This window comes from Neopsephotus bourkii, unplaced genomic scaffold, assembly GCF_033783945.1.
Source record: "Neopsephotus bourkii isolate Nb327-2 ecotype Australia unplaced genomic scaffold, CSIRO-AGI_Nbou_v1 NB_1258, whole genome shotgun sequence".
Classification (NCBI taxonomy): Eukaryota; Metazoa; Chordata; class Aves; order Psittaciformes; family Psittacidae; genus Neopsephotus; species Neopsephotus bourkii.
Window position 1 is genome coordinate 117,615 of NW_026901743.1, and position 23,874 is coordinate 141,488.

The window sequence follows — 23,874 nt, forward strand, 5'->3', positions numbered from 1 at the left end:
GTGTTAAATTACATTTTTACTTGTGCATATCAAATTTACCTTGCAGGTTGCACAACATCTTGCTAGAAAAACTTCATCATTTAAATGCTTTTATGAAGGGTTGGAGATTACTCATGGTTCTTTCACATCCCACATTAACTACTGTAAACATACCCTTTCTTTTCAAGAAGGGAAATTTAAATAGGAACTGTAGTTGAACACCCAAGAGGAAGCAAATGACTGGGCACTGGGAATAGGTACAATCCTCTTTCGATGTCTATCACAGTCATTCAGTAGAACAAGCCTCAAAACATGAAGCATCTGTCTTAACCATCCTCATTCTAAACACCACCAGGGTCCAAGCATGCAATCCTCCCTCATATACCACTGAATTAATAGCAGATGAGCCCCTAAACACCCAGTCAGCTACAGCTGAACCCAGGACAATTGCAGTAGAAATGAAAGAAGTTAGGAAGAAATGTTGAAAATTATTACACAGACTATGTGAATAACAACAACTGTAGATAATGGGTGAAAGATTCAGACACTGTTGATTTTAAAACCATGTCACAGGATTTTTGTTTCAAGATCCAAAACGACTGGTAGAGGAAGGTGCACTTAAACTAGGAATTGTTCTGCACTTTCCTCTGCAAGAACTATTACAGCTAACTGTTCAAAATGCAAATATTTAGGGATGCTCAAGTTCCAGATACGAAATGAACATTAGGGGCTCAACTGTCCTGTCAACTTCATGATTTCTCAAGGGAAACAAAACTTTCTAGAGCAGGTATTAGAAAAAAAAATTAAGTTTTCCGCTGAAAAGGAAAATTTCAATTTTCCACTGAACACCACAACCAGTTTATTACTTTTAAGGAATTTCTCCTCCTCTTGAGAAATCCTGATGGATGCAAAGGACCCACTGATACTAACAAAATTTAACACAATTAGATGGTTGTTTTTTATGGACTGAGAGATACATATACCAAAAAATTTTATTCCTTTCCTACATTGGCCCTGTAGGAAAGGAGCCAATTCATTATGGACCCTATCAGCACGAAGCAGAAACAATTCTCAGGTGATATTAGGAAGAAAAAATCTTCAGTTAGGAAATAGTCAATTGAATTGTGTATCTGAAAATTGCTTCTAGGCTCCTGGACTTGATTAGAGGGAAGAAAGCTAATTTAAGCAGTCTATAATACACAAGTTATTCTCATTGAAAAGCTGGGATTTTCCATGAAGAATGTAACATGATTTGTTTTGGGTTTTTTTAGCTCTCCCACTGTTAATAGTCATTTGACTGTGTTTACTAAGCTTCCCAATAGAAATTGAGATGATGGAACACCAAGGCTCAACGTTTCATTTGATTTGTGAAAGAAAATGTAAACCTGCAGATCCAGCAGCAGATTAAGTTAGCTGGGAAAGCACTTGTTCACTGTACACTTTGTCCTTGCCCTTAAAAAAAGGAAATGCCCTAAGTTGGAAGCTATAAAGAGATCTTCCAACACCCCTGCCGTGGGCAGGGACATCTCACACTAAATAAACTACATCAGCCAAGACTTCATTCAACCCAGCCTTGAAGACTGCCAGGGATGGAGCAATTATTGCTTCTTTGGGCAGCATGTTCCAGTGCCTCACCACCCTCACAGTAAAGGACTTCCTCCTTACATCTAACCTGAACTTCCCCTGTTTTAGCTTAAACACATTGCCCTTGTCCTACTGCTACAGTCCCTGATAAAGAGCCCCTCTCTGGCATCCTTACAGGCCCCCTTCAGATACTTGGAAGGCTGCTATGAGGTCTCCATGCAGCCTTCTCCAGGCTGAACAGCTCTGACTTCCTCAGCCTGTCTTCACAGAGGAGGTGCTCCAGCCCCCTGATCATCCTCGTGGTCCTCCTCTGGACTTGCTCCAACAGCTCCATGTCCTTTTTATGTTCAGGACACCAGAACTGCACACAATACTCCAAGTGAGGTCTCATGAGAGCAGAGTAGAGGGGCAGGATCACCTCCTTCGACCTGCTGGTCACACTCCTTTTGATGCAGCCCAAGATATGGTTGGCTATCTGGGCTGCGAGTCCACACTGCTGGCTCATGTTCAGTTTCTCATTGACCCAACACCCCCAAGTCCTTCTCCACAGGGCTGCTCTGAATCTCCTCTCTGCCCAAGCTGTAGCCGTGCCTGGGATTGCCCCAGCCCAGGTGTAGGACCTTGCACTTGGCATAGCTAAACTTCGTGAGGTTGGCATTGGCCCACCTCACAAGTGTGTCAAGGTCCCTCTGGATGGCATTCCTTCCCTTCAGCGTATCAACCGAACCACACAGCTTGGTGTCATCAGCAAACTTGCTGAGGGCGCACTCAATCCCACTGTCCATGTCACTGACAAAGATTTTGAACTGGACTGGTCCCAACACCGATCCTTGAGGGCAACTGGACGTTAAGCTGTTGACTGCAAATCTTTGCGTGCAGCCATCCAGCCGATTTTTTATCCACAAAAACAGTCTTACAGCCACATTAACATAGTGTACGGAACAAGGCAAGCAGGTTATGCATGAAATTCCATGTTTCTGCTGGGTAAAAAATTTCATGCAATTTTTGGAGTTACCTGGTTATTCAGAAATTTCCAGGAATCCTCACTAGGCTTTCTAGTCAAATCAGCTAGCAAAAATGTGTGCCTGGGCTCAAATAAATATCCTTTTGAAATGCATGTTTCACATCACAAGTTCTAACAGGAAGCCCAGTAATAATATAGTGAAGTAACTGATGTTAGGACAGCTAAGAAAATGGTATTAATTATATTTATTCTTCATAAAAAAATAAAAATACTCAAGTCCATAATAAAATGTTTACAGCATTAGAAAAGTACACAAGTTACAGCTTTTGATTTCTCACTTATTTTTTTCAAAAGGGCAACATTTCAGTTTTCTGACATTTGTCTTAATTCACAGTAGGTTTTATCAACACTATAGCCCCAAACCTTTGCACTATCAGTACGCAGGCCTTAAACAACAGTAGGTAGCTAACCCAGTGTAATCCAGTGCTCACAAGCTTCTGTGAGTACCAGCTACATAGGAAAAAAAAAAACACCCATTCAGCAAGAGAAGTGTTTACCAGACATTAGTAGGCAATATTGTTTAGGCTGTTTGTTGAACCACTCAATCTATTTTCACTTTTCTGGACCATGCTAATAGCACTTGGCACCTGCAATCCAGTACTCACTGTAAGCCCACCACACCAGGTCTAAGGAGAAGAAAAAAAAAAATAAGAAGATCAATATTCTGAATATTATGAAACATCTGTATCTCTCTTCTCCCATCCCACAATGGAACTACCACAAAACTTATCCTGCAGCTGCATCTGTCTTCTCTTGTTCACTAGTCACAGCGCTCTATAAAACATTCTGACGTAATAGAAGCTAACTTTTAATCTGATAAATTTAAGATGATAAAGTTTAAGATGCTTCACATGCTATACTTCATTATGAACTTAGAGCAACCAAGTCTAAGATATAACACAAAAAGTTTTCCCAATAAGAAAACTTCTTTGAAGACTAGTAGCAAGTAGTTAGAATGACAATGAAACGTAATACTCTTACTATGCTCCAGTGTTTGAAAGCAGTTCTTAGTTTTAGTATGACACAGCAGGATTATGCCGATTTGTGTACTATGTTTACATTAAATTATGAGAAGCTTCAGCAGCACAGGTGCTAGTGACCTTTATTCTACAACTAAGTTACATAAAAAAACGTATCTCCATGTTTATGAATGGAGAACTGTAATTAGCTTCTTTGTTTTTATTTTAACTGTTCAGGCTAACCCAAGTAATGTCTGCAAGACTGCTATCACTAGGTACGAGGGGCTGTATGAGATGCAGACTAACAGCCTGAAGTGTGGTAAGCGTTTCCTTGGATGCTTCAGGAACTGACTCAAAGAGTCAGTCTTCACAATGCTAAAGGATGACTAATACTTGCATTCCAACAGTTCTGAAGCTGTTAAGTTCCCCATATGTTGAAGGGATCAGTAAAGCAGCTTGCTTAGTCATCTCCAAATAGCTAGCAATTAAAAGTCCAAAATCCTATTGTCAATACATCTAGCTAACAGTAGAAATTGTGAAAAATATTCTGTCCAATAGAAGGAAAAATCAGGTGTTTGGAAGTGCTATATATAAAGGCTGCTGGGGCAAATTACTACTTTTTGATTCTTCCTCCATGCCCAAGAGAAAACCAACTTTATTAATTGGCCTAATCACAGTTCAGAATTACCATGCTGTGTTTTCTATGGCTGAATTATAATAGGCTAGAGATCAGTACCTAGGCAGCTGAGTTGTTAGTATGAACTAGTATGCTAGCTTCCTTCAGATTCCTAAGTTTTCCTAGACTTATACTCTGCACCCAAAGTATGATGCACTTGATGGCAGCTTATAACACAACTGAGGCCTCCAGATTTAGTTACTGAAACCATTAAATGCAAGCCTAAATACAGTAATTAACACTTCTCCTGTGCATTTTTTTTATCCTGCATAGAATTGCAGCAAGTTTTCACTGTTAAGTTTAGAGCCACAAAAAGTTATGCAGAACAGTGAAACAACTGAGCTTTTAAAGACTTGAAAGCTAAGAGTCTTGTATCTCAACAGGGAAGCATCTGGTGGTGTTTTGTCTCGTGACGCCTATTCTGACAGCTCACAGCATCTTGGATTCCTACCTGCATTGGTCTGGATTGGTTATTACAGCAGGTTCATCAGCTACCAGAATGTGCTGTTAATTTACCCTACAAAAATTTAAATACTTTAATGTACATAGCTGAGACATCCAGGTGCAGATTTCTCCTACTGGAGTGCTACTATAAGCACCATATGAAATCAAAGAGAAAACAGTTAAAACATTTAAAAACCCTACTAGTTAGCCAAAACCAGTGCTCCCAGTTTTCTCCTCTAAAAAAAAAAAAAACCACCACCACCACCCAACAAAAAAAAATAAACAAATAAACAATTAAGTCTTCAGTAAACTTAATTTACTGCAGAAACTGAAGAAAATCTTATGAATACTGACCATGAAGCCTGGTAATAATGGCTGGGTAAACTTTGCTCTGAAGGTGTATAACAGCTCCTTTGAGTTTGCATTATAAAATGAAAGCTGACCTAAAAGAAACAGAAAAGAAACTGAAATACATGCTTAGGTTATTATGTGTTACTGTATAACTTTTTGTGAAGTTCACTGTTCCACAGGGAAAGATTTCCAGAACACAATAAATACAGTCTACATTGACTAGAAAATTCTCAGTAGCTCAGTATCTACATAGATGAACTCAGGTAATTTGACATTACAAGCATTATTACACAAACAGCTCAGGGCCTTATTTGCATAAAAGACTGTATCAATCTTGAAGCAATGTAGTACTTTAGCCTTGTACTGTTTCAACTTCACACAGGTAGCCAAATTTTTAGATTAAGATAATAATTTACCTCCATCAAAGTCGCAGTATACTCCTACCCTGTCTGGAACAGATATATCTAGAGTCTTTGTTTTGTTATTGTGTTTTGCTGAAAGTATAGTTTGCAGCCAGTTGTTGATATGGATGCACCAGCTTGAACTAGTCTTTCCCAGCTGATCAAATTTCCCCAGGTTTCTATAGGTTACTCCCACACTGTATGATTTGCAGTCCTTTTGGGCTTTCACTTCCCAGTAGTGCTGTCCACTTTCAATAGTGGTGTCTCCTACCAAAAAAAAAATAAAAATTAGTTGCTATAATTAAGTGCACCTTACAATGCTTGCTCCCTTGTAGACACTTAAGTAATGCCTTCTCTGTTTTACTTCAAGATGAAATACAAAAATATGAACTATAAGGAACAAAATTAATGTACAAGATGACAGAATACAAAGTAGAATAATAAGACGGTTTTACTTACACTCAGTAAGATGCACTTAACATCAATTCCCCATTTAATAGCAGTGAATGTCAGTGACTAAAAGCTTTGTAATAGAGAGCTTCAACAGACTTGAAAACCCTTGCTGTAGCACAAGATTCTGGTGTTATATAGGCAAAACTACCTACTGACAGCATCAAGTACACAGCCTTGAACAATCACATACCCTAATCTGCCATTCCACAGCAGTATGCTGTGGAATTTTTTTACTTCTAAGAAAAGCAAACGGTTCACCTTACCTAACACTGTATATGATTCACCAATAAAACGATCTCTGCCGCCCCTCGCTGAAGGTCCAACAAATGTCCTCTTTGGAGACAGTGCACCACTTCTAAGAAGAAATGAACTGTTCATGATTGGCACCATTACAGAAATGCACACTCAGATTTTCCCCAGACAGTTAGGAGGCAATAAACATACATAAAGCTGACATATGAGTTCAGCCACAGAGAGAAAAGACAGCCAGAAAATATACAAGGCATTATAACAGACAAGTTTGGAGGCAGGTGAGAAAGGAAACAGCAGGAGAAAAAAAAAAAGCCAATGTGGGGCACATGGTTTGAACCAACACCTGTATAAAAGTGTTTTACTTGTGCTACACAGTATCTTGGAGAACACGTTTGTTCTCTGCATTAGATTTCTGAAAAGTCTTGTAGATCAGCTACAGTCAGGTAAATATGAACACACCAGGCCAAAATGCCTAATTATCACTGGAATTTTAATAGCAGTGAATAAGAAAACAACACCATTTGCATTAAAGGTAGGTTTTTCAGAACATGTATGGCTTGTATAAGCAGTGACTGAAATCCCAGGAAAGAGTGTAACCCAATGAAGATGAAAGGAATAAAATTGTAATAATTTCTTTTCAAAATACACACAGGGGTGTTGAAGCTAAGTGCAGTTTATACAATAAAAAATAAAAATATTGAGCGAGACTTCTGGAGTTTAGTCCATCAGAATTCTCAACAAAAAAAAAGCAACCCCCCCCCAAAAACCCAAACCACCCAAACACCAAAAGGGTGGGGTTTCATTTGATTATATTAACTCTATCGTAGACTGCAGAAAATACAATTGTGTCACAACACATTGTGCTAGGAAGAACTCCTTAAGAGTCATTATAAAATTTAAGAGTCTAATCCCAATCAAGAAAGGCTTAAATTTTCTAATCATGCTTTTCAAAAGCATTCTCAGGAAGCAACAGCAAAATAAATGGAGACATACTTTGCTCTGGAGAATATTCTAATGAGTAATCAGATGCATAAAACAATAATTTTAACATAATGAGGTGTTCAAGCATTCTATTTTACCTCAGTTACATCCTCAAAAATAATTCCTAGCAATTTAACCATTAAAGAAAAACAAGGCCATTTGCAAGTTACAGCAAATATTAAGCCTCAGTAGCCAGGGAATTACATTTGGTTATTGTTTTAAAGGCACTTAGTAGCAAAGAATTTTAACTTCTCAGAAACAGCTATGCAGTTTATACAGTCTACAAGAAATCACCAGTGAAAAAGTTGTCCAGTTTAGCATCACTGTTTATCATATAAATTTCCCAGTGCTGATCAGAAGCGTCTAAATAACCTGTAAGTTACATGGAGGGGACAAGAGTATATACTGCAGGTGCACCACATCATGCTTTTGAATTTTGTTAACATGGAATAAGCTGTAGTTTACTTACCAAAAGTTGAAAAATGATAGCATAAAAGAAACAAAACAACAAAGCCAAGAATTAAAGCATAATTTCAGGGGGAGACATAACTGCAGAAGCCATCCTGCTTCAGTACATCAGAGATCATTCACTCACCCAACAAAAGCTGCTGAAATTTTTCTGTTAGATTCAGTATGAGTTATGCAGAAAGCAATGTGGTCATTTAAAGAATCACTGTAAGAAAAAATGCTTGTGCTTCTAATATTTTCTCAAGGTTAGCAAGACATTAAAACATCCTCAGTATCATTTACTTTGTTCAAGTCTTCCGTAAACAGCCACTGCATGTGCTTTGTCTAATCCAAATCTAATAACCTTTAACAGTTTAGACAATGACATCAAATATTTGGCATAAAAGTTTGGAAAAAAAACCCCAAACAAAAGCAAACAATTTTGGGTTCGTTTGCTGTAGGGGTTTGTTTGGTTTGGGGGTTTTTTGTTTGTTTGTTTTTATTTCTGAGCACTTGAAGAAATTTAAGGCAATTTTATAGCAATCCCAAGCAGAAATACAGGCTGGGCAGAGAAGGGATTGAGAGCAGCTTTGAGGAGAAGGACTTGGGGGTGTTGGTCTATGAGAAACTGAACATGAGCCGGCTTCTGTGTGCGCCCACAGCCCAGGAAGCCAACCATACCCTGGGCCGCATCAAAAGGAGCATGACCAGCAGGTCAAAAGAGGTGATCCTGCCCCTCTATTCTGCTCTCATGAGACCCGAGCTGCAGTACTGCATTAGCTCTTGGGCCTCCAATATAAGAAGGGGGCCCACTGGAGTGAGTCCAGAGGAAGACCTGGACAAAGTTGCCTACAGGGCTGGAACAGCTGAGAGACAGGTTGAGAGAGCTGTTCAGCCTGGAGAAGGCTCTGGGGAGACCTTATAGGAGCCTTTCAGGGGCTATAACCTAAAGGGGGCCTTCAAGAAAGCTGGACATGGACTTTTTACAAGGGCATGTGGTGACAGGACAAGGGGGAATGGCTTTAAGCTGTCAGATAGTAGATTTAGATTAGACAGTAAGAAGAAATTATTTACTGTGAGAGTGGTGAGGCACTGGCACACGTTGCCCTGAGAAGTTGTGGCTGCCCCATTCCTGGAAATGTTCAAGGCCAAGCTGGATGGAGCTTTGAGCAACCTGGTCTAGTGGAAGGTGTCCCTGCCCGTGGCAAGGGGTTGGAACTGGATGAGCTTTAAGGTCCCTTCCAAACCAAACCATCCTATGATTCCATGAAATTGATACACTTTATGTAGCAGAGCTCTAAGTACTGGAGATTTACTGCTGATACCAAGTCAAAAGACAGATCCACCTGATGGATGAATAGAAAGGAATAAAACCTCCTAGAAATCAGGAACCTGAGCCCTTGTTTTGGTCCCACAGCTTTTAAACCAGTGAAAACACAAGATAGCAAACCAGGAGAAGTAATTTTCTATCAGGATTTCTGTTAGAAAAATTATGGGGAAAATTCCACTAAAAACCACAACTGCACAACAAATAGGAGAGTATTTTTGCTGCCTTTATATATCAAAAAGAGAAGTGCTCCTATTTCAGCAATTAGTTCCACAAGTAGAGTTGCCATGAAGCTTTTCCCACATGCCATTAGGCTACATCTTCTCCTCTCTTAAGTGTAAAAACAGTGATTTTATTTTCATCTGATCTCTAATAACAGTTATAGCAGAAGTTCAGAGGCAAAAAGGTAACAAAAAAAATTTAAAGTTCTCAAAAGAACTCTTTGTTGTGTTTGTAAAATTTGAGTGTGCCATAAGGTTAACTAAGTATCAATAGGTCTGTAACAGGGATCTTTGTATCAACATTAGAATACATAACGCTCTTTCAACCATTGCAGATCAGGTCTTCTACACACGAGGTAGGAAGCATCCTTCCAGGAAGACTGTTTTACAGTCACTGAAAAAATATATACGTAATCTGTGAACAAAAATAAGACTTCAGACTAATTTTAAATGTATTTATTAATGATGTACTATATTTTAAATATCTATTACTGATAAAGGCTATTAGACTTCTCACTACATCAAGCAAAGCAAAGCAGAATGGACTCGCAACAAAATCAGGTGCTAGATCCTACTAGTAAGAGGTATATTATCACCTTCTATTGCTCTTCAGCAGAAAATTCTGGCCACTGTCAACAGAAATAAATAGCCATTAAACAACTGCTCTATTACCACACTAAATTACACCATTTTTAAGATGCCACTAAAACTTACTCTACCATGCTGCTGGCAGCATATGCCTGTAGGGAAGGGTTAGGGTTAGGGTTAGGAATTATCTCAAGCAGCACTCTATACCCCAGAGTGCATGTTGAAAGTCAACTGTCTTTGAGAAAGTAGCCAGTTCAGTGGACAAGGCAAGAGGAAGGGACACTGTTCACACCTTGACTTTGGCAAGGCTTTTGACCCATTCCAACACAACATCCCCAAACCTCAGGAGTTGAGATACAAGACTGGATAGTGGGCCATAAAGCTGTGTTCAGAACCAGCTGAACAGCAGGCTCACAGCTGTGGAGAGTATTCTCCAAATGACAGAACCCCATGCAATAGGACAGGCTGGGAAACAACTGAGGGAAGAACAATTCTGCAGAAAGGCAGATGGGATTCTTGGTGGACAACAGGAACTGACAACATACTGCACTGTGCCCTTGTGGCAGAGGTGACCAGTGACATTCTGGACTAGCAACAAGACAACAACCACGAGGCCAAAGCAAATGACTGTTCTTATCCATCTGGCAATGAGCCCTTCCATTTACTAAGCCTGAAGTCCTGTGTCCAGGTCTGGGCTCCTCAGGACCATATACTAACATACTAGAGCAAGTCCAGTGGAGGGGAGCAATGCAATTAAGGGACTGGAGAATAGGAAGACAACTGAGTTTGCTCAGGATCAGAAAGAAGAAAGCTAACTGCTGTCTTTAAAGAATATAACAGGAAGGTACAACGAAGATCAAGCCAGGCTTTTCTCAGAGGGGTGCACACTGATAGCTGTGGGGCACCTGGTACTCATTGTACCAAGGGAAATTACAACCAGATATCAGGATACTCATTCCCTTCCATGAAGGTGGCCTGGACTAGAGGGCCAGTGGTAACATTTAGGGAAGAGTAAAAACTGCTGTGCAAGAGCAGCTGGGACAGAGAAGTGAGAATATAGTCACCCTGCTATAGCCAGCCCATGGACAACCCCATGCCAGAGCAGGCAGACGTGCCCTGAAGAAAGCTGCAGCCCATGGACAGAGCCCACACTGGAACAGGCTTGTTAGCATGACTTGTGGCCCCACAGGGAACCTACACATGAGCAGTCTGTTTTTTAAGACTCCACCACGTGCAAAGGGCCCAATGCTGGAGCAGTTTGTGAAGGACTGTCTCCCTTGGATGGGACTCCATGCTGGGCAGAGTGCGAGTAGGAAGATGCAGCAGAGAATGTGCGATGAGCTCACTGCAACCCCTACACCTCATCCCCCTGCGCTGCTTGTGAGGAGGTGGTAAAAAAGTTGGGAGTGGAGCCTGGGAAGAAGAGAAGGATAGAGGGAAGGTATTTTAAGATTTGTTCTTATTTCTTACTATCCTACTCTGATTTTTGATATGCAATAATTTAAAATTTCCCCAACTCAAGTCTGTTTTGCCCACTACAGTAATGGCAGAGTTATCTCTCTGTCCTTACCTCAACCCACAAACTATTCACTGTGTTTTCTCTCCCACTGTTTAGTTGAGGAGGGACAGCTTGGTGGGCACCTCATGATTAGCCAAGGTCAACCCACTACAAATAGGATTTAGTTCTTTTTAAAATAGACTGCATGATTAAGGCACATTTCTAGTAGCTTCCATAAACAGCCTCTGCATCTCTCTGACAAAAAAAGGGAAATAAAAATTTCTTCCAGATAAAGATTTCTGAATGAAAATTCCTTTGGTTTCCCACTGTCCTCAAGTGATTTTATTCCTCCTGCCCATTTCCTTTGACTGCCAGATGTTGCATCCCAGACAATGTAAACATTTACAAAACAGTTCTTACCTGCTTTTATTTTCCTTCCCTTTTATTTTTAATTGGCCTTTGCCTCCAGTAGGGTCCCATTCAATATAGGTGTCTTCAACTTTCAAGTTTAGATGAGATGAAGTACTGTCCAAACTGAACACAAATGCTGATCAAGAGAAAATGTACGACAGTGAAATGGTATAATGCTCTCTCCCAACCAGTGGCTATTCAAAGAAAATGTCAAAAGCACTAGTAAAGCTGTAGGAAAGTACTGTTCGACTTCATAGAAATATTAGCTTTTAAATCTGGTACTTGTAATCAAGGTAAGGAGCTCTTTAAATAAAGCCCAACTACCTACCTTCAGTGCACAGGTTAAATCAAAGTAACGTTTTCTCCATTTTTATAATGCTGCAATATCAGCAATTAAATTCAGATAGTGCTTTCTATTAGTTACAGCTTACTCCCTACATTCTTGCAACCATGAATGATTTAAAATGGTATGCTTATTTTCCACCCTCTGCAGTACTAACTCTCTAAAAAGGTGTTTATTATTAGTAAAGACTGCAAACTTGGAGAATACTGAATTGACAGGGTAGCACATACAGAGAGAGCTGAACTATGAAGTCAGCTGCAGATACAAGACAGCACAGGATGCATGCAGCTAGAAGAGACTTTGTATTCATCCCAGCCAAGTCCTTCATCCAATAATATGAAACTAATACAACATGCCAAGTTCCCTAAAGATGTTTATTTACGAACTATTCTGCAAGTGTCCTAATATCATGAGGTATTATACTCTGATTCTGAAAGAAAGCATACTTGAGATTTTAAGAGTTTAGAGCTTAACAGTACCCAGGTCTGAAAAACAATAAGGTAAACTCATAGGCAATGATACTGAATTCCTATGGGCTGATTACTGAAGAAGGTGAACTAAATGCTGTAATAGAAATAATGAAAATATGGAAAGCATAACTGCCCAGACAATTAAAATCAGGATTATTTTTCTGGTACTGGAGTAAGGAATGCAAGTGGCTATTAAATAGATACTATAAATCTGACAATTACTGTTGCTTCAGAGTATTAAAAGCATTTTAGAAAAGTTACCAAAATGCTCACCAGTTCATTCAAACTGCATACAGCTTTGTTTTTATGAAATAACCTTCACACTCAACTTACATTTTACGTATTTTATATCGTCCATTTTCCCTTCACACTATAGCTTTGGCTATAAATTAAAGCATCTTTATCTCCATCATAATAGTTAAGATGTGTTCTGCCAAAATACCACTTCCAAGATATTTTTCATTTAGTTTATTTACAAAACTATGTTAGGAAGCCACTGCCCTCAGGCCAACTGTTTCTAACAAAATGACTTAATAACTTTAGCAATTTGGAACTGCCTGTTTTTTTTTTTTAATTTTGGCAGTGATTAGAATCTATAGCTACAAAGTAGCTAAAAAAAATATGCTTTTCAGCCCTTTCTATTTACAGGAAGCTATTCCCCTTCACACATTAAGTCCAACTATACCAACTACTTAGATGCCCCAAGAGTCCTACTGATGTTCAGCCACAAAGTTCCTCTTCTTTTGCTATATCATGATGTGGCAGCACACAGTCAATCCACAGTTCAAAACTACCAGTGCCAAGCTCTGTTAGGGAAGTTACATCACTATCTCATTTTTAGTGTTTGAACACTAAAAGGCCAGCTTTGTGCCAGTAAGTTTCTTAATCTTTTAAAGACATGGTTGTTTTCCTTTTCACTTGGGACACGTTTCAGCAGTGCTCATGCAGAAACAGGTCTAGCATACAAGTTCATATATGAACAGAACAGTAAGTATACGGTTTCACTACATCTAAGGTTAGAGTTTCTCAAATTTTACCTTTGGTTTCCAGAGTCACAGGATCAGAGTATTCCCCTGCCACAGCTTTGTTGCAAGCTTTTACTCTAGCATTCACATATTTCGTATCAAATTTCAGACCTAGAAAGTGAAAGTTCAGAGACTTGAATTGATACTAATTACCGACAATTTTTACAAGACTAAGATCTATTCCATGTAGCTGTCTTCCATTTATATCAAGCTACAACTTTTTTTTTTTTCCCACAAATAAGAGGAAGAGCTATTATTATACAAAACACCTAAGAGTAATGTGAAACAATGAAAGCTTCGTTACATACAGGAAAATGGATATTCTGCAAAACTTCCAAGCATTAAGAATTGTATAAACATTCCTGATTTTTTTAAATATAAAACAAACCTTTACCTGATATTGTATATTCAGTAGCTTTAATACTGTCTATCACTTCCCAATGCTGTTCATCTTTTACTCTAGGAAGGCCTCCAAAGTTGGTTTTCCTATACTCCAGTACAAAATGATCAATTCTGCTGTCTTCTTCTGGCATTCTCCATGATACTGTTATGCAATTATCAGCAACCACACAGGCTGCTGTATCTATCTCTGGAGCTCTAGGGACTGCAGAAAGACAAATATACAGATCGGTTTAAAGAAGAAAATGGACTGAATATTCATTTTTCCTCCTTGGATTTATAGAGTTCAGAAGTTGCCCTTGGCCCAGTAACACACATTCCTTTTAGATGATTTATTCCATTAGCAAAGCATCACAGAAGACGAAGTATATAATTTGCACTTAACATGCAGTTTACAGAATAAATTCACATTAGCTCTGTACTGAACATTTGCATCACCTTTTCCAGATGTTCTGTCAGTAAGTTGGGTTTGATGCCCTTCTGCAAGCAGCAGGAAGGAGATGCTAGAGTGGACACACATTCAGAATAATGCTACACAATAAGAACAGCAAGAGTAAGCTTACTGTGTTCTTCTGCACTTATGTCCCAGTGACCAAGTCCTAATTACAACTGCCTTTATGCAGGTGAAACAACTATTTCTTTAACGTTGTCAGCCTTGATTCCCCTTCACAATGACTGATGACAATCAGCATCACACTAGTTATGGCTGAGTCTTGTAGAGATGTGTAATATTATCACCCAGATATCAACACCTTCTAGCTACAACCAGTCCACCTGAAGCAGGAAATATACTTTGTTTTACGCATACCGTTTCACACCTCTCCAAACCTTCCCTTCATGATCTGTTCACATATTTTAACGTAGCACTACCAAAATACACCTTTTCACCCCTCGCATCCTTGTGGTGTAAGCCAAGCAGCGATTACACTGAAACTGGTGGTATAGGTTTAAAAAGCTTTGGGACAAAGAAACAGCACAGAAGAGACTGAAAGCAGACATATTCAAATACATACTGTTTTTTTGCTGGGACAAAGTTACATTTCTTCATAGAGATTGTATGGTGCCATGCCTTTTTTTTTTGTGTGTGTGTGTGTATAGTTTTGATAACACAGGTGCTTTAGTTATTGCTGAGCAGCATCAAGGCCTTTTCTGCTTCTCATACTGTCCACCAGCTAGTAGGCTGCGAATGCACAGATACTGTGAGAGGACACAGCTGGGACAGCTGGCCCCAAATAACCAAAGGGGTATTCCATACTATATGACATCATGCTCAGCATATAAAGCTGGGGGAACAAGAAGAATGGAAGGCACCCTCCCCATTATGGCATTTTGTCTTCCCAAGTAACTGTTACACACGATGGAGTCCTGTTTTTCTGGAGACGGCTGAGCACCTGCCTGCCAATGGCAAGTGGTAAATCTCAACCCACAAGTTCTCACTTTCACTCTTCTTATTCTCTTCCCCCCAGCTATGGGGGGGGTGGGAGGGGGTGCGGCGTGAGCAAGCAGCTGTATGCATTGCTTAGCGGCCTGACAGGACTAAACCATAACAAATTCTCAAATGTTAGTCACATGCCTTTACCATCAAATTTCAAAGTCATCCAAAAATAATTTGAGAATATTACTAAGATCCCTTCTTAGGCAAAATTGAAATTAATATGAGAAGTATTTCAAAACATATACCTGAAAATTTAATTAAACACCCCCACTATTTTTGTTACTGTATAAGATACCAGATAAGAACCTTCCATGTGTTTGACATAACAAAATCTTCAGTGTAATTCTGGCAAGCAGTGTTCAAATACCTGCATTACCACACCACCAAACCTGTTTCCAACTTCCCAAACTAGCAGATTAGTATTTCCTGATTTTTGAAGGTCTACCAGTACTTAGTGCCATTTTGCCTGCAACAGTGAGCTGTTGGTATTTAGTGTCAGAGTAATTCAATAGCTTGGCACTACAGTAGAAGAAAGCAAGACTGAGAACCAGCAAGTTTATTTTCCTGTTTACAAATCAAAGGCCCAAACAATATAAATTCCTACATATTTGATATGGAAAATGCATTTATAAGAGGGTCATACTTAATATCCTCTTCGCCTATATACAAGACTTTGTTCATGTTTGCTTTTAAATCTTTACACTCCCATTCCTGTTAAAAGGTGCACTTGGATCAGCTTACCTACCTTGTTCTCTTATCTATGAAATACAGACTCTGGGTGGCAATCATTGCTCTGGGACTAAAAGGTGAATTTCTGCCTAGAGACTACTAGCTGACCACTAGGAATAATGCTGCTCATCTGCTACACCTGCTACCACATACTGTATCTGCAGCATACAAGTGTGCAGAAATGTAAACTGAAGCTGCCAAGTCCTTAACAGATTTGGATTAGTGACCTATAGATGAAATAATTTATATCCCTGCCAACAGTATTCTTGTTGATATATTCTTGGTAACAGTCAAGGACAAAGTGGTTTAAATAGGAAAGCAATATGAATAAAAAGACATGAAAGATATATAGTGGTATACTTTCAAACATTAATAAGTAGATGCATCAATACACATTTTGTATTACTGTAGTATTACTGGCCTAGAAGATTGTCCCTGTCTTGCATTTCAGACAGTGTCACTACTCTTTAAGGGATATATTAGCTTACAGTTTCATGAATAACACTACTGCAGATGACTAGGACTTTGGAGTGTCACCATCAAGCTAGCAGGTACAGTCCTGAGAAAATTAAGAACTTTAGGAAAATAGAGGAACTAGCAAGTCAAGGAAGAACAGTCTGGAAGACTCATCCTCACTTCTGAGATCAGTTATATTCTGAAATTATGTAGAAAAATAAATAATAAAACTAGAAAACTCTTACTTTCAAGGTATTCAGCTCAATATTCAATAACTAAGAATGAGTTTAGGTACTCTGAAAAATTTGCTCATTAGGATGCAAAAGGTGTGTTTTTCTTTTGTTTAAATATGGTAAGTTATTCCCGCAGTAACAAAAATCAAACTCACTGCATACAGATTTTACCTGGCAAAAACTTCATAGCCTGGAGCATGTGCCTTTCCATAGAGAAGTCCACCATCAAGTGAGTCATACTATCACTGACCTCTGGTTTCAGAGACAGGCGGAACGCTGAAGCCATGGTGACTCTAAAGTCAAGAAAGCAGCATTAGCAAAATGTATTTGCAGTAAGTCCTACAGCCATTTTCAAAAACAGACAACAGTCAGATAATCTGTACTGTTATTGTCAAACTGTTAGCCAAAACACTGGTCCGCGACCAGAAGATTTTTCTAAATAACTATTTACCACTTAGCCCAGAGTCCAAAACGGAAAGTTTTCCTAATGCGATTGTCTCAGAATATGGTACAAGCTGCTCCCAGTTCTTTCATATTACTACGTTAAGAAAATGATAGATGTAACTAACTTCTTTTACTAGTAAAAAAATTGGAAAAGTGACAAATCAAAATTCGCAAAACTCTAGACAAAATTAAGAAGCATGAAATAATCTAAAGCACTGCAGAATCACAACCATTTTTTATGCACTTAGAAATCTGAAACTTTAACTTTCAGCTTAAAAAGGCCCAAAGACTTTTCTGGTCAATAAGATCCACTCATTATCTCCAAAGTGCATTTTCCACATATTAAATATTGCTCAGAAGGCATTTGTAAGTAGCAGTGAACAAGCTGAGTATTCTGATTTCGTATCTACCTCTGCTCTTACCAGAGGATGAAGAAAGACTTAAGTTGCAGACAGCATATCTGATCAGTCTCACAAGAATACACTGAACCACATCTTCTATTTCCACTTCCCAAACCTTTGCTCAGTTCTTATTCTGAACACTCCTAAGACACTCCTGTACTCCATCAATGACACCACAAAAAAAAAAAGAAAAAAAAAAGAAAAAAAAAAGAAAAAAAAAAAGACAAGTCTCTTGTATAGCTCTGTAACAATGAAGATACCAGGCCACACAGAAGAATCTGAATACCACTGATTGTCAGAGAGATTGTGTGCTAACTCCAGGTGCATTAAGTAAGGAGAAAACTATGAAATTCAGGTAGTGAAAAAGGGGAAGAAAACATGAAGTTGAGCATTAAAGACATAAGCACGTCAAGTGACAAGCATTACAATTTTGGAATATAAGACAGTTATGACACTAAACCAAAAATCTTAAGAAGAACAGGTCAACTGATTTCCCAAGACAGAGCTGATGCTCTGAAATTCAGTATGGGCTGCCTAGCAGATTTCACTACTTGGCCAGAGAGGTAAGTATCACCTTAAGAAAGCATAATCCTCTGATTAGCAGTAAGACAACATCAAATAGTCAACTGCACACAGCTTTTTAACTTCTGTTTAAGACTCTCACAAGGTCATTCTCATTATTCCAAATGAAGAAAAAAATGACCTTAGCTTTATTTTTTTTTCAAAATAGTAATGTTTCGCTTTCTAAACAACAGTTTGAAAACAGAGTTCAAAGAAAAAACTAGTAGAAATAGCAATTTGCCTGACAATGGCAGTGACTTCACCAACAATATTTCAAGCAGCTACAGGACTTCTTATATTCAAAGAGATATTAGCTGGAAAAGTCTGTAAATAAAAAACAAACAGCAGCAAGATTCTCATAATTTAAAGGGACAGAGTCAGCTTGAAAAATTATTAAATCTCAGCCATCAGGTATCAATAACAAATCAGAAGTTTATTATTAATAATATGTAAAGATTATGATAATGATAATAGTATCATGATAATAATGGCTACTGTGGAGCTGTAGTTCCCTACATTAAAAACATCTTTTTCTTTACTAAGGCCAACAGCAAAGAAAAACACTACATGAGAAGCACAGAAGTTTTTAGTGCTCTCTCAAAGTTGTGACATCACAACAAAGACTTTGGAAAGAGTCAATGAACTTGATTTAAGCTGACTATGACCCTTTCAAAATAAATGCGGTTTCAAGGAAAAGATTAATACAAAGACAAAAGTGACAGACTTTGTACTGTACCTATCTTTGATCTCTCTGCCAGCCTTGATGCATGTCAGGGAGAAGAGAGAGAAAGTAGTTAGTATTTCCATGCATTTATCAATGGTGGTAACATGCAAGAAGGTTGAGAACAATCTCAGATGTACTGCTCAGATTTGAAGATCAAAATGAGTTTAACATTTTCATTAAGATAAATTTTCCCATTAAGCACATATATACTATTGGTTAGAACTGCAACAATTAATCACAAAGGAAAAAAACCTGGTATCAAGAACCACACCAAACTAATTCCAAAGGACTCAACTTTCTGGGTGTGACCGTCTCTTCAGATTTCTCTTAATCAGCTAAATTGCTCTCCAACACATTTTGAAAGACTAACTCAACTAAGTCGGTAAAATTTAACTATTATGGTATTTTCTTTAAAATATTAAGTGCTTATTAGTGGCATGTAAACATACCTGAGTTGTTTGTGTATACATCACAGAATGTATACTCCGACAAACTCCAAAAAAAAAAAAATTAGAGCTTGTTTCCACTTTTCTTCTAAACGTGTTGTACTATTCATGAAATACTTCAAAAAAGGCTCTCTCCTTATGCCACCACTCAAAACTACAGAACCTAGTTTTCCCAGCATTTAAATGCTACCACTGAAGGAGATGCACAAGTGGTGATGGCGTATTTCAAAGATAAACATTAACTGTCATTAGGAAGGACAAAATCCCTGTCCTTCACCAAGAGGAACTGCAAACCCAAGATAAAATGTTACTTTGAAGTAGTGATGGCTTAGTTAAGTCCATTGAACCCATGCCTAGAGTTGACATTGCTACTTGATCTACCTGCTGTTCAGCTGAACCACTCCCTTCCAAAGGGGACACAAACATCAGGTAGTTTTCCAACTTAAAGTCGAAAAAAAGTGGAGGAATTTCAATAATTTCATTAAATGCAAAGCACACTCAAAAAAATAAAAAATTAAAATTGTTTATATGTCCCTACCACAAAACCAACTTTATATTCCCAAAGTCAGAAGCAGAAAAAAAAAACATCTTTAGAAATAATTTAGCTTAAGAGTTAGCTTGTTTTACCTCAAACCAATGTATTGTAAGAACTACTGCCTAACTTTCCAAAGCTATTTTAAAACAAAGGCCTTCTTCATAACCTCTGTGCCTTGTGGAATGTGTGGTAGCCAGGACTCAACAGCCTACTGTAAGACAGGACTGGCTTAACTCCTTTGAATTTAGTTTGTTTCCAGGCTGCAGACAATTATGGGTTTCAGCCCGCCTCAGATGACCTGCCCAGCAGAGTCAAATCACATCCTGTCTAATCACCAAACCCTTCTGTATGCTGGCATTCACGTTCTTTTGACTTTCAGGTAACTCAATTCAGCCAATAAAGCCACCCAAAAACCTAACACAGAAAAAAGAAATTTAAAGTAATCTTAGTTCAGTCTTATGCTAGTTTCTCATAATCTGATGTACTGGAGGATCCAAAGAAAATTTCTGCCAACAAAAAAATTGTCAGGTCTGAAGCTGTCCTGTGCTCCAGGAACACTTGGTATTCCTATTAGCAGAAAAATAGATTTAGCTAGCTAATAGCTAAGGCAATATTACCTTAAAACACCATATCCAAACGCATATTTACAAACGCAACTAGTATAAGACAAGTTTCAAATCTTAAATCAGATTTCAGTATCCTAAATACAAGACACTAAATTCGAAACTCCCAGCAAACAATAATTTTCCTAAATGTATAGACTTAAAAAAAAAAAAAAAAAGATGTATTAGATACACCTGAAACGAAACAATTTGCAATAAATTCAAAGCTACATTCTGCCTAGTGCTCAAGAGCTAACTTAAGTTTTACACATCAGAATGACAAGACAGAAAGGACAACTCAAACTGAAGTGCTAAGAAAAATACTCGGTTTCGGAATTGTCACTCTTCAAAGCACACAAATCAAAGATGACACTCAGGACACCACACAAATGTGTTGCCAAAAGGTATAACTGACATTAAGACAGCTTTCCTGCCCACTCTTTTAGACTGATTTATGTCCTTGTTCCAGTTAAAATTCAGAAATACAGAAGTAATTGGGTCTTGGGTTTGGCCCCACTACTAATGAACAGATTATGCTAGCAAGCCTAGGGTACTGACTCAGTCCATTTGTAAAACTGTTTCACTAATCTGTAAGTATACTCTTCCAGTTAGATAAACTGCCTTGTTTACAAGTCTGTTGTAAAGTACACGAGTATCAGAATCGCAACATGAGACCCAAGTCAGGCTCTCACTTATACAGTATATAAATGCATTAGAAGGTTGAGAAACAGAGGAAGACTTGCCCTGCATTCAGTTTCATAGGACCTTTCAGTAAAGCCATAGAGTTCAGGCTTGCAAATTAAAGACCCACAGGTTGCATAAGGTTCTGCAAAACAAACCGCTTGTCATTCACAGATGGTTACAGCTAGAATCATAGAAAGCTTTAGATTGAAAAGGACCTTAAGATCATCTATTTCTAACCCTGTGCCATGGGCAGGGATATCCACTAGACCATGTTGCTAAGGCTAGGTCCAAGCTGGCCTTGAACGCTGCCAGGGATGGAACATTCACAACTTCCTTGGCAGCCTGTTTCAGTGCCTCACCACCCTCACAGTAAAAAGCTTCTTCCTTATACCTAAACTGAACTACCCCTGTTTAAGTTTAAATCCATTGCCCCTCGTCCTGTCACTACAGTCCCTAATGAAGAATCCCCCTCCAGCATCCTTGTAGGTCCCATTCAGATACTGGAAGGCTGCTATGAGGTCTCCACACAGCCTTCTCTTCTCCAGGCTGAACAGCCCCAAATATCTCAGCCTGTCTTCATACGGGAGGTGTTCCATCCCCTTTATGCTCCACAGTGACATCCTCAGTCACTGCCCTCCCTTCAATTTTGGCCCATAAGCTTTCAGTTGGTTCATCAATCCATTCTCAGGCAGAGCTCCCCCCACTCTGTCTACTCATTGACATAAACGGCTATACCCCCAGACCTGTCTTGCCTAAGAAGCCTGTAACTTTCCATTCCAACACTCCAGTCACAGGAGCCGTGCCACCATGTACCCCTCATGCAAATGATATATCCTTACAGACGTGCACACACCTCTAATTGCTCATTTATTCCCCATACTATTGGCATATGTATAGAGGCATCTTAGCCGAGCTCTAAATAAAGCTGACTCGTTGGCTGGAATGGCTGGATTAGCTCTGCATTGCTCCAAGCATTCACTGCAGGTGCTGGCAGATGACTAGCAGTTTTGTGATTGATCAGTCCCCCCTCCCTCAACAAATCTGATTTAAAGCTGCCTTTATCAGCCTGGCAATTCTCCTACCAAAGATGCTCTTCTCCTCCTTGTCAGGCAGACCCCATCAGCCCCGAGTAGACCCAGCTTCCCAAAGCAAGTCCCACAGTCTAAGTAACCAAACCCCTGACTATGCACCACCCCTTCAACCATCTGTTAACCTACCACCTTTCCTTAGAAGCACCAGTAACTTCTTCAGTGGCAGGGCAACTGGCTTTTCTTTTGTTGTGGAGAGCTGTCTTGTTGTTAGCCCCCTGCAAAGCTGCAAAGCAAGTGACTCTCTGCAAGTGTCATGTAACAGGACTTAACAACCGATGGGTCACTTGCCACAGCTTTTGAGTTCTGGCCATCACACACTTTGTAAGTCTTGGTTCAGTTTTAGAGACTTATTTTACCCTCACTTTCTGGGTTCACTTACCTACCATCAGTGCAAGTTTGCTTAACACTGACTGTTGCCCATGAGAAGTCATTACTTTCCCCTCCCCCATCACTCTAAGAGAAAAAACTTTATTTTATTAGAGATTGCATAAAACTTCAAGACTATAATGCATGGCTCTGCCTCCTCAACAGAGCATTAACTGCACTTTCATATGCTTCTCTATCCATATTCTCTACATTCCTGGTAAGGTCACAGTACAGTAATGCAAGGATATTTCAAACAGACAGATACCAGCATCTGCCTTACGCGCATTTGTTCAATGTTTTCTACCTTTAAGAACTCCACAGGGTCCTTTATGTCCAGTGACTGAGTAGCAAGTTCCAGCAGTTCTTCAGAACTCTCTAGGGCATTACGACATTGGCTAAGCTGATCCTGAAGCAAAAACAGAAAGTAAGAGTAACTAGATGTATTCATGTTAAAAAACTGGTTTATAAACTACCAGTACTAGAACAACATGGCTTTGCTATTCGTTTGTAACAACTTAATACCTTATCTGATCGAGGCTATCACCTCTGACACATCATATTAACTAGAATTTCACTGTGCTTGACAAGTGCACAGTGATATATGCCACATCTTATAAATCCAAAGGGGAAAAAGTTGAATAAGTGCCGAAGTCTGATTTAAAAATCAGATTTCTTTTTAAAGCCCTTTTCTCACATCATCAGGATTCCAGAAGCAAAGGAATGTTTACATTTATGTGCACAATTTTTATTTCCAAAACTGTACTTCATCAATTAACTGATAGTGTTTAATGTAACAGCAGTCTTGAAAAAGGCAATGATTATATCCCCAACAAGCTCTACAACTATCACAAAAACAGTCCTGAAAAATCGATACTGCTGTATAACAAATGGGGATAGTAGATGAAAAGGAACAGACAAAGAAGGACAGCGGAGAAATTTTTCAGGATTAGCTGAAACTCTATTCTTAGTAAACTACCAATCCCAGTACATAAAACAGTCCACAGAGAACTTCAAGTATTACGTATCGTGTAAAGATTAGTTCTGAATATACTGCAGGATCCTAAATAGGTTTAATGATGCACACTTTAAGCCTGGCAGCAGCTTTTGCGTCAGCATTCACCCTACAGCTGGTTTTATACTCATATTATACTTGATAGAGTATCTTAGAACAAATCAATAGCAAGTAACTTTTTCTTTAAAATACCTAAGGAAAGACAGCTTGTTCTAAGGTCATCACTGCCTCAAAAGCAACCAACAGTTGCATCAACTTCAAGAACAGACCTGCCTGTGCACTGTAGAAGCACAACCAGTTTTGGCAATTGGGCTGAGTTGGC

The 23,874-nt window shown here is 38.9% G+C and overlaps 1 protein-coding gene across 4 annotated transcripts in view; it reads right to left on the reverse strand.

Moving 5' to 3' along the window:
- Positions 1–2,394: 2,394 nt before the first annotated feature.
- The window catches only part of FSD1L (fibronectin type III and SPRY domain containing 1 like), a 33,610-nt gene continuing 12,130 nt past the window's right edge, over positions 2,395–23,874 (reverse strand). Inside the window, exons 3-13 of one of the 4 annotated variants that reach the window (XM_061364953.1) lie at positions 22,845–22,946; positions 18,829–18,851; positions 16,858–16,979; positions 13,829–14,038; positions 13,447–13,545; positions 11,606–11,732; positions 9,696–9,728; positions 6,135–6,226; positions 5,434–5,685; positions 5,021–5,109; positions 2,395–3,213 (exon numbers count right to left, since the gene is read on the reverse strand). In XM_061364953.1, the coding sequence (XP_061220937.1) occupies positions 3,091–3,213; positions 5,021–5,109; positions 5,434–5,685; positions 6,135–6,226; positions 9,696–9,728; positions 11,606–11,732; positions 13,447–13,545; positions 13,829–14,038; positions 16,858–16,979; positions 18,829–18,851; positions 22,845–22,946 (1,272 nt within the window). In that variant the 3' untranslated portion in view covers positions 2,395–3,090. The remainder of the gene's footprint in view (positions 3,214–5,020; positions 5,110–5,433; positions 5,686–6,134; positions 6,227–9,695; positions 9,729–11,605; positions 11,733–13,446; positions 13,546–13,828; positions 14,039–16,857; positions 16,980–18,828; positions 18,852–22,844; positions 22,947–23,874) is intronic. The other 3 variants (XM_061364950.1, XM_061364952.1, XM_061364951.1) reach the window with 3 other exon arrangements.